The 17,855-nt window shown below is 33.5% G+C and overlaps 1 protein-coding gene and 1 non-coding gene across 2 annotated transcripts in view; both read left to right on the plus strand.

Moving 5' to 3' along the window:
- Positions 1-1,687: 1,687 nt before the first annotated feature.
- The window catches only part of LOC129216913 (uncharacterized), a 58,094-nt gene continuing 41,926 nt past the window's right edge, over positions 1,688-17,855 (plus strand). Inside the window, exon 1 of the mRNA XM_054851131.1 lies at positions 1,688-1,816. Within this exon, the coding sequence (XP_054707106.1) occupies positions 1,799-1,816 (18 nt within the window). The 5' untranslated portion in view covers positions 1,688-1,798. The remainder of the gene's footprint in view (positions 1,817-17,855) is intronic.
- LOC129217850 (U6 spliceosomal RNA) lies at positions 11,712-11,815 on the plus strand. Its single transcript, XR_008580271.1, has one exon. It is a non-coding gene; the product is annotated as a U6 spliceosomal RNA (small nuclear RNA).

The following is a 17,855-nucleotide window of genomic DNA, read 5'->3' on the forward strand; positions in this document are numbered from 1 at the left end:
TCGAAACGAATTTTCGAAAATTCGATATTTCTCTTTTTCTATTCCAATTTTAAGAACATTTTACCGAGCAAATTATCATAACGTGAACAAGAAAATTATCATAACATGGTCGAGTAAATTATCATAACGTGTTCGAGCAAACTACTATAACATGGGTGAGCAAATGAACATAGCAAATTGGCGAGAAATTCATCATCCATTATTTTGTAAATATACAGAGGAACCAAATGATATTTTAATTTTCTACTACGGGCAAAGTCGTGCGGGTACCGCTAGTCAACAATAAGAGAGACCATCTCACCACACTAGCGGTTAATAAGAGAAATATTTTGATACATACCATCGAATCTTCTTGAACTGTTTTGAGACTTTGAAACTGTATTCGTTCAGAATATGAGACTAAATCTTCTCAAGCTCTTTTGAGACTTTGCAAACTTTATTCTTTCAGAACATGAGAATAAATCTTTTCAAGCTATTTTGAGACTTTGCAAACTTCATTCCTCCAAAATATGAGCTAAATCTTCTCAAACTGTTTTTAAACTTTTGCAAATTTTTTAATTTCAAAAAATGAGATAAAACATCTTAGACACTTCCTAGTCCCATTTTAGTTCTTAAGACCGGAACTAAGCCACTTAATACCCGTCTGAAGAATTCTTCTCCGGGATTCCGAGGTAAGAAAAATTTATTTTCTATTTTTCTCACTTTTCATTTCAAACTTCTTTGAGACTTTGCAAACTTTATTCTCTCAAAATAAAAGATTGAATCGTCTCAAACTGGCTTGAGATTTTGCAAACTTTATTCTTTCAAAATACGAGTCTAAATCTTTTCAAGCTGCTTTGAAATTTTGCATTTTATTCTTTTGAAAAACTAGGCAAAACTTCTTGGACGCTTCCTATCACTATTTTGGTTCTTAAGACCGAAACAAAACCGTTTAATAACCACCTGCAGAATTCTTTTCCAGGATTCAGGTATTAGGGAAATTTACTTCCCGTTTTTCACTTTAAGGTATTTTGAGACTTTGCAAACTCCATTCCTCCAAAATATGAGACTAAGTGTTTTCAAGCTATTTTGAGACTTTGCAAAAGTTATTCTTTCAAAAAATGAGATAAAACTTCTTTCCCTATTTAAGTCCTTAAGATCGGAATTAAGCCATTTAATACCCGTCTGAAGAATTCTTTTCCGGGATTAACTAATTTACTTCCCATTTTTACGCTTTTCATTAAAAACTGCTCTGAGTCTTTGCAAACTTTATTCGCTAAAAATATGAGACTGAATCTTTTCAAACTGTTTTGAGACTTTGCAAACTTCATTTCCTTAAAATATGAAACTAATTCACTCATTTCTCCCAAAATATGAGACTAAATCTTCTCAAATTGTTTTGAGACTTTGCAAACTTTATTCTTTCAAAATATGAGGCTAAATCTTCTCACGATGCTTTGAAAACTTTGCAAACTTGATTCTTTCAACAAACAAAAGATAAAAATTCTTGGACGCTTTCTAAAACTATTTTAGTTCTTAAGGCCGGGAACTAAACCGTTTAATACCTGCTTGCAGAATTCTTCTCCGGGATTCCGGGATAAGCGAAATTTATTTCCCATTTTTCCCGCTTTTCATTATGTCCTCCGGTAAAAGGGAATAAAAATAAAGGTGTCAATATTCCAGACCGCTGTGCGCAGGCGCGGTCCACCCACGCCCTCGAAAAATCGATTGAGAGCCCGCGGAACCTTTCGGTACATCTCGTGTTCTCCACATTCGGCCGAAATTTTTTTCTCTGTACTGGTCCGCTACTTGCCAGAGAATGACTGCCTACATGAAGGTAAGTGACGAAAAGAGAAGTTAGTTGTTTATGTTTTTTTACGCAGTTGTTGCCACGTGCATCGTTATAAAATTATTATCACCGGGACAACCACAGAGCGCTGTCCTTGCAACGACCCAGGAAGTTTTTGTTTTCTGGGGAGATACCCAGGGCGCATGGTTAAAGATAGCACGCAGTTAGCTGATGTATACTAAGTATCACTTCGGTTGATTTCAATTTTTAAATGTGAGAAACTGTACCCTCAAAAGATGTCAATTGGCAATATATATTGAACTAATATCACTAGCAAATATATAATATTTACAGTTTAGGTCAGATTTTCCGGTTGCCGGTTAATCGAGTGTCCAATTAACCGGACCGATCAAGACCATACTGTTTTCCCCCACATTTTTGAATATTAAGAGTTTGTTCATAATTCATAAACAGTTTTGAATACTGTTTATGAATTATGTTTGATAATTTCTTTGTGTTCTAATAAAACAAATTGTAGGAATTGCATTCTAGTCGAATTAAGTTTTAAATGCGCCATTTTTATTATGCAATAGGGGAAGATGAGGCAAAGAGAAATAGCGGGGCAACGTGAAATGATGAAATGTTTACTCTGCTTTTAGCACAACCAATCTAGTAATATTAAACTATGTAGTAACATGTTCCAGTCTATTTCAGTCCGGAATAAATTACCACTGAAAATCAAAGAATTTGATAATACAAGCAATTTTCAAAATCTGATATTCATCTTGCTGTTAGTCATCACTTTGCTGTTAGTCAAAAATTATTTTTTTTATTAATAAATTATAAAAATGTTGTTCTTACCATTTGAAGCATTAATTGAGATCTACTAATATTCAGTGCAGCATTTATTTGTTTAGTATTAAGCTTATTTGTATTTTAAATGCTTTGTTCAATTAGTAAAGTACATGCGGGCCAAAGTAGATGGGACAAAGTGTGAAATTTAGTTAATTTCATTTACTTATTCAATCTTTTACAAAGTCACTTACTTTATCATATATTAATTACTTCATTTACATTCCTTCATTTAATAATTTACTTATTTATTCATTCATCCGCTTAGTTTCATATTCATTCACTTTTTTTAAGCTAATATATTTTTTCTTATTAATTAATTAATTTATTTATTTATTTATTCGTTTATTGTTTCATTTACTTTTATATTCATTCATTCTTTTATTAACTAATTTATATGATCAAAAATATCTTTAATAATCAAATAGAAAATACTTCATTTGAAAAAATATTTTACTTCACTTTGTTCCATGGAAAAAAGAAGTGAGCAATTTCAAATTTTTTTGGAAGTACAAATTTACGGCCAAAAATAAAAAATAATATTTCAGTGTAAGTTTTATTACAAAATATATTGTTTTCATTTATGTACCGTAATTTTCAGACCAAATTTCCCACTGGTTCATTTTGAAAAAAGTAAGTTATCTTAACCATTTCGCTTTGCCCCACATTCCCTACTACAATCGTTCGTCTTAAACCTGGAAAAAGTGTGAAGCAACCTTAAAAAAAATATTTAAAAAAAAACATCACCATAGCCATTTTTTTAAATGTCCGACCATCCGGAATTTTCGTTAAACCAGGTGTACATGTCCGGGAAAATCGGCACTCTTCTGTACTTATGTTTTTTTCTTACATGGCGACGTTAGTCCAGGCAACGTAACTGGCAGTGTACGCAACTTGTTGAGTTTTATTCTACCTGTCAGCAGATTTAATTGTGTATAGATATGTCTAAAATTTATTTTATTTTTTTGTTTATTCATGATTCTAACAAAGATTTTTTTTTTAATTGTATGGAAGTACTGTTTAGCCTTACATCAAACTACCATTTCAGACTAATACACTATTTTCTTATTTATAATAAGCTTTTAATTGTAAAATGAGAAATGTGACGTGGCAATATAAATTGAATAAATATATTTATCTATATTCAAAAAATTTAGAATCACATTTGGTCTCAAATTATTTTTTTTACCTTCATCGCAAACGTAAGGCAAGTTTTAATTTTTTTTAAATTCCATTTTATGTATATTTTGTAGAATGTTTTACTTTAACTTTGCATTTAAATGAGCGAATTTACTTATTAGATGGAATAAAGAATTAGAACCATTTTAACACAATATTCTAGAGTCTGTATTATTAAGAAGTTATTTCAACTAACTGTAAAATTCGAAAATTTTATCGTTATTTCAACTTTGCATTCGAATGAGCAAAATAAACTATTTGCACTTTGCTTTCAAACACAAACTAATAAATACACTAAAAACCTAATATTATCGGTGCTCAGTTTATTAGAGCAGTAAGCTAGATATGTGATACGAAAAAATAGTCATGATTTGAAGTGATTTACCATAAAAATGAAAACACGATAAATACTTGTAGCATATTTGTTATTATATCTGACTAGCATTCCAGTACCCGGCATTGCTCGGGTAATGGAATTAGAAGAGGTTAACAGTGCTTGGTGCACCTAGTTTCGAAAATCCCCTATAATAATTACTTATTACCTATAACTTTTTCTAATTTGGGGAGGATCCGGGGGCCCCTGGACTCCTTATGTATATGCCCTTGTCCTTAACCGATCTTTAACTGTTACTAACGATGCTTTTAAAGTATTGATTATCTTTGCGAACACAGGCCATCCACATTTTATTGTTATACCTATGTTTAAGCAAGAACTTCTTTGTATACAACATTTTTAGTTTTTTTTTCTGGTGCTAAAATTATTAAGCTGCTTAATGAACTGACTTTGGAGCAAGCTACATAACATTGGCCGTGTGAAAAAAAGTCTTCTCTTAAATCGATCCCTGCTACTTTTAATGTCTGTCCTTGTGACTTATTAATGGTTATTGCAAAGCAAACTTTAACAGGAAACTGCACTCTTCTAAATTCAAAAGGATAGTCCGCCAGTGATGATGTTCTTAAAAACTTTGTTTCTAGTTTTGAAAAAACGAAAGCAAAAGACAGAAACATTCTGATTTGACTTGAGAAAAGCCTCGAAGAATCACGTGAGAAACAAAAACAATATCAAATTTATAGTTCGCTACGACCAAAAGTTGAGATGAAGTACTGAATAATGATTTGAATGGAGGAAAGCCTTCGAAAATAAGGGATTTGAATTTCAATGACAGGTTTTAATTTCGCAGAAATTAAGGGGTTTTAATTATTTTCTCCCGAACTAATTGAGATTTCCAAAAATCCTTTCTTAGTGGTTACTTTCGTAATCATGCGGACATGTCTGCCAAATTTCAAGTCTGAAGCTTCAGCGGTTTCGGCTGTGCGTTGATATATATATATATATATATATATATATATATATATATATATATATATATATATATATATATATGTATGTATATATGTTATTTCAGGACATTGATTTTTATATATTAAGATTACTCATTTTGTTAAACATTACTAAAAGAAGGTGCATTGTTGTTAATAAAGCCATACCAGCCAATGAAAGAAAAATTATTCAAAATAAGATAATTTAGGTAAAACAGAAAGAATAAAGACAGGTAAAAGACACGTTTTAAATGAATTTGCAGTGCTATGTTAAAATGATGTATGAAAAACAGAGTTAAAAAGTTGAATAAATTTTTTTTTAGAAATTAGCAGGTAGTCGATGGTGACATACTCATCACGTATTCCAGCTACATCTTCAGTTGAAAAATAAACCCTCTGACGAAGATTGAAGGACTATTGTAAAAAATATCTCTTTCACTACCTTATAGTTGGAAAATCTCTCTGATTACACTGCACAACACAAAAAAAATTTCCTTTTTATAAAGTCCTGTTTTTTTGTATGTTTTTGGATGAAAATAAAGAATCTGCAATAATGTTCCGTTTTCCGTACATCATCACATTCCTAACTAGTATGTTGTGGCCATCACGAAACTTTCTTCTATATTTTTCTTTTTTTTTCTGATCCCTCCCCATGCTTGATGAGGAAGCAATATTCCCAACAAAAACAAAATTACATATGAAAAAACTTGACGACCATCCCAATGTCTGCTTTATTGCAAAAGCAAAGCAAAGAGCGAAAATTGAAAGTTATTTTAAAAGCCTTGCTTGAATTAATTACAAACTAGTCGACCCGTGCGGAACTCCGCACTGTGCTTCAAATCGTTTCAGAAGGCATTTCGCTCTTTAAGAATTTCGAAGGAAGAACATTATGAAGAAGAACCGAAAAAAAAGTAAGCGCAGAAGAGAAGGCATGTAATTTAAAGACATCAGTAACAAAACCTCGTTAAATACAACGTTGTGATAATTTGATCATCGCTCACCTTTTGGTCGTACATATTTTCTATGCAAACATAAATGTCATTAAAAGTGTGGCTGAGTGGTGACTCGTAAAAAAGCAATAATTGTGCATGTGAAAAAACAGGTTGTGGCAAATACAGTCCTGCACATGTCAGCATCTGACGGGAAAAAAAAGAAACATTAAAGAGATATTTATTGGCACGTATTCGAATTGGCGCCATTCTGACTAACAGCCCGACACCCAAACAAACCTAGCAATTGCGCCTTCCTTTTCGAAAGCTATTCATTGAAGGAATGCGTAGTAAAAAACAGCAAAAAAGCTTTTTGCGAAAAAAAATAATAATAATAAGATCATGAATCTGTGTTTTATCATTAACCAGCATGATACGATTTAAAATTATTCGCAAAGCATGGAATTTGATTAAAGAATGACGAAGATCTCACGTAGCGATTGAAACAAACATTCTAGAGAAGTAATAAATTTGATTGAAAATAAGTGTTTTTATCTTTGAATATTGAACTATTTCACATAGAAGGTTGCTTTAACCGTTACGGCTTAAATGCCCTCACATGTTTCTCTTTTAATCGAACACTTAAAATTCAAAACCAAAACCAGTTGAACTGAGTCCGTTTTTAAGTGTAATTTTTCGAACGTAGACAAAATGTATTTTTTTTCAGCAGAAAGCAGAGGAGTAGAAAATAATTTCTTGCTAATGAAGTTGATAATACTTTTAATGCTTTATATCGTATTCGCGCGAATAAAAAATTAAAGGTTTACTGAGTGAAACTCGTAGTTTTAATCGGGCGTAGTATTTTTTCATTTGTCCAAAAGGTCGAACACTGCTATTAGAAACATCTACAATTTAGCATACAATGAAAATGTTTTTCTGCACAAAAAGGATTTCTTTAGGTAAATCTAATACTTTTTTATGCTTACATTATGTTGAGTGGTCTGGATGTAGTCAAAGAACACAGTTCGATTAACAATCAACTTATCCGAATGATAACTGTAGCCTGCATAAAGGAGTCGAAACACCAAGTAGCATTCCCACTGCATTTATTGTATTAGGTGTGTATGTTATGAGCACATGTAATGCGTAATACTAATATAAATTTGATATTATGTCGGACAGCCCAAGCTTGCCCGAAGTTCAGATAGTTTATAGCCGAACGCTCTACCGAAAAAACTTATCAATTAAACCGAACAACTAAGTCCAGTGCTGTTAAGCTTTATTAAAATATGAACACACACAAAGGCTATTTTTTTTTTCCGAAAGCGACGTAAAAAATGGAAAACTGCATTAGAACTTTGCTTTAAAAAATGCATAAGAACTACAGGCAGCATCAAGGTTTTGAAACAGCAAGAGGCGATTTCGAAAACTTGAATTTTCGGCCGTAAGTCTTTTTTTCGTCATTGGCCAGCCTGATAAGTTTTAAAATGAGAGGGGATTAATATATAAGATAAGATATTGAAGAAAAATGTTTTTATTTTTGAAAATTTTTTACAATTTGTTATCGCAGGCTGCTTAAACCGTTATAACTTAGATGGCAGCACGTGTTCATCATTTAACAGCATGGTTAAAATACAAAATAAATTGAACTATGCTCTTTTTTAAGCGTAGCTTTTCGAATGTAGTAAAAATGTGATAAGCTATTTGTTTTTTAGCAAAAAGAAGAAAAAATATATATTTTACCCTTCAAATTGAGGTAGTATTTTATTTATTTGTACAAAGAGTCAAAAACTCATTAGAAGAATATATATTTCAATGTACGATTTATTATTTTTTTTCTGAACAAAAAACAATTCTATTGTAGTCTGAAATCTTAAGCCTGTTACTTATATTTTCGCTTACATTATGCTTTAATTTTCTTTCCAGAGCCAAAGCTTCAAAAAAAAAAAAAAACACGTGCAGTTTCGAAGTAATTTAGCAGAAAATCACTGAAAGTTTTTATATTAGCAAGGAGCATTTCCTTCTCATTTATTCTATTCCCTCATAGTTCTTATTCACTTAATTCAGTGTTCATGTAATGCGCAATATTTCTCTAATTTTTTTTGTTGCAGATTGTCCGGACGTGGGCCCGAACACGTAATCTCCTGCTTACGAAGAGAACGCTCTGCCGATCAAGCTACTCAGCTCTGTCGGTCTTAGCGCAAATTAAAGTTATAAGTTCGACCGAAAACCTTATTCTGGTTCTTTAAAACAGGTTTTTTGTCTAAAAGAAACAATTTTTAGACCTTGGGTCTATTTTTCGTCAGTAGCCAGCACCATAAGCTATAAAATTAGCCGTAAATCAAAGAAATCGATCAAGAATTGAGGGAAATTTGCCGTAGAAACCAAAAACAGGCTACAGAAATAATATATAAGGATATTTTATTTGTTAACAAACATAAGATGGCAACAGTTAAAAATTTTAAATCATTGAGATAACATTTCCGATCATTTCCATATAATTAAAATCACGAGAAATAAGCTGACGATAATCTATTACGATTTATCTTTCTTATTGCTGCACTAATAAAGCTATTTTTATTCGCTAAAAAATAATGATAATAAAAATAAATCAGCACCTCTTGGCGCGATTTTCGCCAAAATTGAACCAAAGCCTGCTTACATATGGATTCACATATATTCCAAATTTCAACCAGAACGTAGCATTACTTTTTGAGATAGGGCACTCACAATGGAAAAAAAGAACGGGCGATTGCGCTACCCCCTTTTTAGCTGTTGACACAAAAATAAAATCAGCTTTTATACCCACTAAGGGCTACTTGCCGATAAATTTTTCTTTCATTCCATTCATTATTTCTTGAGATACAGCAGTCACAATTGACGACAAAAAACTTTCTATAGCTCAACCCCTGTTTGAGTTATTGACACCAAAATTGAATCAGCACCTGCTCCTGTTAATGGCAACATATGGACCAAATTTTGTTTGATTCCGCCAGTTACTTCCTGAGGAATAGCAAGCACGCGTAACTCAAAAAACGTCCCATTGCTCCACCTCCCTTGGAGGAATTCGCGCCAAAAACCAATGGGCACAAATTCACATAGGGGCACATATGTGTACCAAGTTTCGTTCGATTTCATGCGGTAGTTTTTGCTGTAGAGTGGCCACAAAAAACTGGTCACACACAGACGTGACACACATACACACACACACAAACACAGACAGACAGACATTTTCCAAAAATAGTCGAAATGGACTCAGCACACCTCAAAACGTTCGAATCCGTCAAAATTCGAAATTTGAAAATTTGCACGAATCCAATACTTTCTTCTATATATTAGATATAGAAGAAAGTAAAAACTGATATTTTAAGGCTTTCTTTTTTTTTTTTTTTTTTTGATTAATTTGAAGCGATCTCTAAGAAAATAAAACTTCCTTCCTGACAAAAAAATAACATCACATGAACTTGTGACTCAGCAAAGGGACTTTTTCCCACCATTGCACGTTAAACTCAGTTTATGAAAATATTTTTCAATGCTCTGGTTAGCGCAGGAGTGGTTTTTCTGTCTCTCAGGAACAAATACAAAAACTTAGTAAGGCAACGGTAACGGAAGTGGTTTTTAAGGGGTCAAAAATTAGAGTAGTTTTTCCTAATGAAGAATTTGAAAATATACTGTCAGAAACAAAAAAGAAATCCTGGTTGACACTCAAATCAGTGTACTCTTCTCATGTATAGGAGAGGGTAGCTCAAAGCGGGTAGGCCTTCGTATGCCCTTGCATGGTGTGCCAGCGGCCATTCATAGGTATGTCGTGTTTACCTGAACACCCCCGAGTTTTAATCAGACTCAGTGAAGCAGCAGTGAAGCGGTATGGCGTAACAAGGCTTAAAATAAAAATAAAAATGATACATTTCTTTAAAAAAATGAAGTTTTGTAACTTGTGATTAGTGGAAGACAAGCTTATTACTTTCTTATATATCTAATATATAGAAGAAAGTATTGGATTCGTGCAAATTTTCGAATTTCAAACTTTGACGGATTCGAACGTTTTGAGGTGTGCTGAGTCCGTTTCAATCATTTTTGGAAAATGTCTGTCTGTGTGTGTGTCCGTGTGTTTGTGTGTGTGTGTGTGTCACGTATGTGTGTGACCAGTTTTTTGTGGCCGCTGTACAGCAAAAACTACAGCATGAAATCGAACGAAATTCGGTACACATATGTGCCCCTATGTGAACTTGTGCCCATTGGTTTTTGGCGTGAATTCCTCCAAGGGGGGGGGGAGCAATGAGACGTTTTTTGAGTTTTGCGTGACTGCTATTCTCCAGGAAGTAACTGGTGGAATCAAACAAAATTTGGTCCATATGTTGCCCCTAACAGGTACAGGTCCTGATTCAATTTTGGTGCCAGTAGCTCAAACGGGGGTTGAGCTATAGAACGTTTTTGTCGTCAATTGTGACTGCTGTATCTCAAGATATAATGAACGTAATCAAACAAAAATTTACCTACAAGTAGCCCTTAGAGGGTATAAGAAATGATTCTATTTTGGTGTCAACAGCTGAAAAGGGAATGGCGCAATCGAACGTTCTTTTTTTTTCCATTGTGAGTGCTATTTCTCAAGAAGTAATGCTACGTTCTGGATGAAATTGGGATAAATATGAATCCATATATAAACAGGCGTTGGTTTAATTTTGGCGCCAATCGCTCCATGAGGGGCTGATTTTTTTACTTTCTTCTATATCTAATATATAGAAGAAAGTATTGGATTCGTGCAAATTTTCGAATTTCGAATTTTGACGGATTCGAACGTTTTGAGGTGTGCTGAGTCCATTTCGACCATTTGTGGAAAATGTCTGTCTGTCTGTGTGTGTGTGTGTATGTATGTGTGTCACGTCTGTGTGTGACCAGTTTTTTGTGGCCGCTCTACAACAAAAACTACCGCATGAAATCGAACGAAATTTAGTACACATATGTGAACTTGTGCCCATTAGTTTTTGGCGCGAATTCCTCCAAGGGGGGTGGAGCAATGGGACGTTTTTCGAGTTACGCGTGCTTGCTATTCCTCAGGAAGTTACTGGCGGAATCAAACAAAATTCGGTCCATATGTTGGTATTAACAGGAACAGGTGCTGATTCAATTTTGGTGTCAATAACTCAAACGGGGGTTGAGCTATAGAACGTTTTTTGTCGTCAATTGTGACTGCTGTATCTCAAGAAATAATGAACGGAATGAAAGAAAAATTTATCGGCAAGTAGCCCTTAGTGGGTATAAGAACTGATTTTATTTTTGTGTCAACAGCTAAAAAGGGGGTAGCGCAATCACCCGTTCTTTTTTTCCATTTTGAGTGCCCTATCTCAAGAAGTAATGCTACGTTCTGGTTGAAATTTGGAATATATGTGAATCCATATGTAAACAGGCTTTGGTTCAATTTTGACGCCAATCGCTCCAAGAGGTGTTGATTTTTTTTTTTTTTTTTTGCGAATAAAAATAGCTTTATTAATGCAACAATAAGAAAGATAAATCGTAATAGATTGTCGTCTGCGTATTTCTCGTGATTTTAATTGTATGGAAATGGTAGGAAATATTATCTCAATGATTTAAAATTTTTAACTGTTGCCATCTTATGTTTGTTAACAAATAAAATTGGAAACTATGGAACTCTATGGAAACTATTGGAAACTATTGGAAATCTACTAAAATTGGAACGATACAGAGAAGATTAGCATGGCCCCTGCGCAAGGATGACACGCAAAATCGTGAAGCGTTCCTTTTTTCTTTTATTTTTTTTTTGCGAAAAGCGCAGTATCAGGTTTATTGATGTATGGAGTCATTGTAAACGGGATTGGATTGCTAGGGATGGCCTGCATCTGAGCTCTACAGGGGTCAAAATGGTTAGTGGATTAATTTTAAGGGCTTCGGAGTCAAAAAACTAAGTTGGAATGGGGGGCATGGTTCAAGCATCAGGTATCGAGAAAATGAAATTTTTTTGGGTATTGCTAGAAATGGAAATAAAGTGACGAACAAAAGTAGTAATGTTAACAATTGTAATTTAGGAAATTTCAGGGTGTTAAATAAAAGCAACTTAGGCATGCTTAAAGTTTTCTATACCAATGCTCGCAGTATTAGGAACAAGATGGATGAATTGAAAAGCATAGTTATGGATGAGAAGTTGGATGTTATTGGAATTACAGAGACATGGGCTACCGAATCTGATGCAGAGTTATTACATATTGCTGGGTATAATTTGTTCAGACAGGATAGAGTAGGTAAAAGAGGTGGTGGGGTTTTATTTTATGTTAGAGACAATTTTATTTGCAATGAATTGGTCATAAATGATAAGCCTACTGATATTGATATGGTTTGGCTGGAGTTGATGAGCAGTAAGGGCAAAAAGCTACGCTTTGGAAACATTTATAGGCCACCTAATTCAAACCAGGGACAAGATGAACAGATGTACCGTATTATTAGTGACATGTCCAGTAAGGGATCCGTTATCATAATGGGGGATTTCAATTTTCCGGGTATTGATTGGAATAATTTTTATCCTGGTAATGGCAAAGAAGAGGAATTTTTAAAAGTAATTGGTGACTGTTTCTTAGATCAAGTTGTAACTCAGGGAACTCGAGAGGAGGCAATTTTGGATCTAGTTTTTTGTGACATAGGTAGTTTTGTTCAGGGGTTGAGTGTAGGGGAGCATATTGGAGATAGTGATCATAACAGCATTAGGTTCCGGGTTAAATTTGAAGTGTGCAAAGATGATAATTTTAGGTTTGTGCCCAATTTCAGAAACACCGATTTTGTTGCACTTAGGCAGAGCTTGAAAGAGGTTTTTTCGTCAGGGTTGGAAAATAGCGACGTAGATCAGCAGTGGACGGAATTTAAGGATAAACTTGCTAAAACCGTTGGGGACTATGTTCCATTTAGGAGAAAAGGTGTTAGTACCAATATTTGGCCTATGTGGTTCTCCAGGAAGACTAAAGAAGCTCTTAATTATAAGCAAGCCACTTTTCGTAAGTTTAAAGAAACTGGTCAGAGTGCGGAGAGGCTCCAGTATGGTAAGGCAAGGCGAAATTTTAAGTATTTGGTACGGATTCAGAAAAGGGAATTGGAGCAAAGGCTGGCAGATGACATTGATAGGAACCCTAAGAGGTTTTTTGCTTACGCTAATTCTGGGAAAGCTCGAAACAGTCAAATTGGGCCTTTGGTTGATGAGTATGGAAATTTAATCCAAAACGATAGGGATATTGCAAATGTTCTAAATAACTTTTTTTCCAGTGTGTTTAACGATAACTGTATCTCAACAGTTGACACTAACAAGACACAAGCTATTATACAGCTTGAGGATTTTGTATTTTCCAGGGAGGAGGTTTTATTTCATTTGAAAAAGATTAAAGCAACTAAAGCTCCGGGACCAGATAATATCTATCCAAAAATTTTAGTTGAATGTGCAGAGGAATTAGTGGATGTTATTTTGAATATTTTCAATGCTTCTTATAACTCGGGGACGGTGCCAGAGGACTGGAAGCTGGCTAACATAACGCCACTCTTTAAGAAGGGGTCTAAAGGTATTGCTGGGAATTATAGACCTGTAAGTTTGACTTCAGTGATTTGTAAGATTTTTGAAACTTTGATCAAAATTAAGATCATGATGTTCTTAGAGACTAATAGTCTGTTGACTAGTTTGCAGTATGGTTTCAGGAAAGGTAAATCCTGTACTACTAATTTATTGCATTTCTACGACAAGGTTACCTCAGCTTTAGATAACAAAAAATGTGTGGATGTTGTTTATATTGATTTTCAAAAAGCTTTTGACAAGGTACCGCATGTTGCTCTTCTCAGCAAGTTAGCTGACATTGGAATAGGAGGAAAAACTTTACTTTGGGTTAGAAATTGGCTTACTGGTAGGAAGCAAAGAGTAGTTGTGAGAGGAAATCATTCTAATTGGAGTGATGTTTTAAGTGGGGTTCCTCAGGGATCAGTTTTAGGGCCTCTTTTGTTTATTATATTTATGAATGACATCAATGAAAATATTTCTGGAAGCATGAATTGTTTTGCTGACGATGTAAAAGCTATGGGGATTGTCGAAAATGAAGAACAAGTAAAACAGCTGCAAGAGGATTTAGATCATATTACTAAGTGGGCAGATAAATGGGGTATGGCAGTTAATGTAGGGAAATGTCAAGTGTTACACTTAGGTCATGGAAATAAGCGTATGAGATATCGTTTACAGGGTTCAGTCATAAATCAGGCAGAAAATGTTATGGATCTGGGTGTCTTTATAAATCAGGACTTCAAGTTTAGTCAACAGTGCAGTATTGCTAGTAACAAAGCCAACAAAATGCTTGGGTTCATCAATAGATCTATTTCAAACAAATCTAAGAAAGTTCTTCTGCCTTTATATAGGAGTTTAGTAAGACCTCATTTGGAGTATGCTGTTCAGTTTTGGTCGCCTTATCTGAAGAAAGATATTTTTGTATTGAAAAGGGTTCAAAGAAGGGTAACTAAATTAGTAAGGGGACTCTCAGATTTAGATTATGATACCAGACTTAATAGGCTTAACATGTATAGCCTGGAGCAAAGGAGAGTCAGAGGGGACATGATTCAGTTATTTAAATTTATCAAAATGAAAGATGTAAATGGATTAAATTTTTGCGGGGAAAGCAGGACAAGGGGTCATTGTTTTAAGCTATTTAAATCTCAGGCTAACTTGGAAATCAGGAAAAACTACTACTTTAGCAGGGTCGTGGGCACTTGGAATAGCTTACCGGAAGAGGCGGTAATGAGCAAGGGAGTGGATAGCTTTAAGAGGGCCATTGATCTTCATTGGGGACTAATTAATTGACTAGGACCAGCCTAGCTGGGCCCAGAGCCTGTTGCTGGTCGTCACATTTGTATTTGTATTTGTATAAAATATTTGTAATTCATTCAAGCAAGGCTTTTAAAATAACTTTCAGTTTTCGCTCTTTGCTTTGCTTTTGCAATAATTCAGACATTGGGATAGTCGTCAAGTTTTTGCATGTGTCATTTTGTTTTTGTTGGGAATATTGCTTCCTCGTCAAGCATGGGGAGGGATCAGAAAAAAAAAAGAAAAATATAGAAGAAAGTTTCGTGATGGCCACAACATACTAGTAATTGTATGGAAATGATCGGAAATATTATCTCAATGATTTAAAATTTTTAACTATTGCCATCTTATGTTTGTTAACAAATAAAATATTTGTAATTCATTCAAGCAAGGCTTTTAAAATAACTTTCAATTTTCGCTCTTTGCTTTGCTTTTGCAATAATTCAGACATTGGGATAGTCGTCAAGTTTTTGCATGTGTCATTTTGTTTTTGTTGGGAATATTGCTTCCTCGTCAAGCATGGGGAGGGATCAGAAAAAAAAGAAAAATATAGAAGAAAGTTTCGTGATGGCCACAACATACTAGTTTTATTTGTGTGAAAAAAAATAGCTTTATAATTGCAACAATTGGAAAAGATAAATCGTAATAGACTGTCGTCTGCGTTTAGCTCGTGCTTTTAATTGCATGGAAATGATCGGAAATATTATCTCAGTGATTTAAAATTTTTAACTGTTGCCATCGTGTGTTTGTCAACAAAAAAATATTTGTAATTATTTTAAGCAAGGCTTTTAAAATAATTTTCAATTTTCATTCTTTGCTTTGCTTTTGAGATACATCAGGAATTGGGATGGTCGTCAAGTTTTGGCATGTGTAATTTTGTTTTCGTTCGGAATATTGCTTCCTCGTTAAGCATGGGAAAGGATCAGAATAATAAGAAAGATACAGAAGAAAGTTTCGTGATGGCCACAACATACTAGATTTTTTGATTGTCAATAATATTACGTTATTGTGAGACCATCCACCTACAAACTACGGTGGTCATTCCGTTTCTTTGAATTGTTAATTTAGAGTTATATTTATTGAAATAAAAAATGTGCTTTTGGGTAAAGCGGGTTCGGCAAAGCGGGTATAGGATTTATACATGTATTTATTAATAATTTCTTGACACATGTCCTGATTTTGATTTTCTATTTCAAAAGGGTAGGAATAATTTTAAAAAGTTATGTTTCAGGATAGCAATTAATTATTCTGTTAATTTAATCCATTACTTCTTTATGTTGTATACTGCCGTGCTAAGCACAGATGTGGTATCTGCACATTTTATCGAAATTGAGTTATTGTCACCAGGTGGTCGTTAGTAATTTAATTTACCTGAATCTCAAGTTTTTTGGCGATTTGTGAACACAAAATATTAAAAAAAGCTTTAAGAAAAAAGTCTTAACTGCATAGTTTGCGGAGTTTGCTAAGGCAATTTGAACGTAAGTGACAAATACTAAGCCTTTAAAGTGGTATCTGCGCAGTTACCACTTTTTCCCTTAGTAATTTGTAGATACGACTTTTATACCTTAGTAAAGCAGCATATTTAATAATGTAGCAGTTTATTGTAACACAGAATATTAAAATTAGTTTACCGTTGAATAGTTGATACAGGTTGATAGTAAAAACTAATACAACTTTGCATAATTGTTAAGATAAATATTTAGCTTTTTCTATTTAAATATTTCTTTAAAATGCAAATTCTAAAAATAAAATGCATGTAAAATATTCATATCTAATTCTTTCATGCAAAAAAAAAGCATTTCATTCTACGGACAGTAATATTTTTATTTAAGTATCGTCTGCTGTGAAAATTATCTTCATGCTTGGTAAAAATGAATCTAGAAAATAAAACATTATAGAAAACACATTCTTTGAATATAAGAAACAGAAAATTGTTATGGATTAGAGTTTTAACTGTCTAGAGTTTTGAAAATGGTATCTTTCAGAAGGTAGATTCTGTTAGATTTGTATTAACAAAATAAAGTGAAACAGCTAAGTCCAAAGAAAGAAGATGTTTTCAGTATTATTTAATGATACATTGAACACGTTTTACTAAGCGATTTTTGTCGTATCTGTGTAGATACCCCTAAAAATGCTTAGTAATTGTCACTTACGGTGAAAATAGCTTAGTATATAAAAAGGTTTTGAAAAGAAAATTTGTCGTAACTACATTTATTAATTTTAAATTAAGATTTTTACAAAAATTCTCTTTTACGGTTTTTAGATAAGTTATTTACGAAACAATTACTGCAAGTTGAGCATTTAATTAAGTCATAAATCAAAGAAACGAGTTGCAAAACTTTAATCATCAATTTCTCATTTTGAGCTCTACCGCAGATACCACGTCTGTGCTTAGCACGGCAGTATAAACAAATGTACTGACTTTAAATTAGATTAGTATAACTTTTTTATATATATTTTTTATAACAGCAGGTAGCTATAGTCAACTAATTTAATCATTTATAACTTCATATTTGATTGGCAAATGTACCAAATCACAATTAGTTAAGCTTACCCGCTCTGGGCTCCCTTGTAGGGCAAAGCGGGTTTTTCAAGTGTTTGTAATGTTTGATAATAAATTAATATTGGGTTTGAAACAACACAAAAATTACTTTTTATTTTAAAGTTCAAGAAACCTGCTAGGAAATAAAACCGAAATCGTTGGGATAAAAATCCAAAAACTACAATCTTTGAGCATTCTTTGAAAACCTACCCGCTTTGGGCCATCCTCCCCTATGTGATCCTACAAAAATCGGTACGTGGAATACCATTTTGGCGTTAGTACATAACTTTCTGCTTATATATAATTCAATAGTTTCTTTCCAAAAGCGCAAATAAAAGTTCAAATTTGTTGTGCAAACTACTTAGTAATGGGGTTGTTTCCTTCAGTCAAAAGTAGTACTATTTGTCACTGAAACTGATAGAATAAGCA

This window comes from Uloborus diversus, chromosome 2 (genome assembly GCF_026930045.1).
Source record: "Uloborus diversus isolate 005 chromosome 2, Udiv.v.3.1, whole genome shotgun sequence".
Lineage (NCBI taxonomy): Eukaryota > Metazoa > Arthropoda > Arachnida > Araneae > Uloboridae > Uloborus > Uloborus diversus.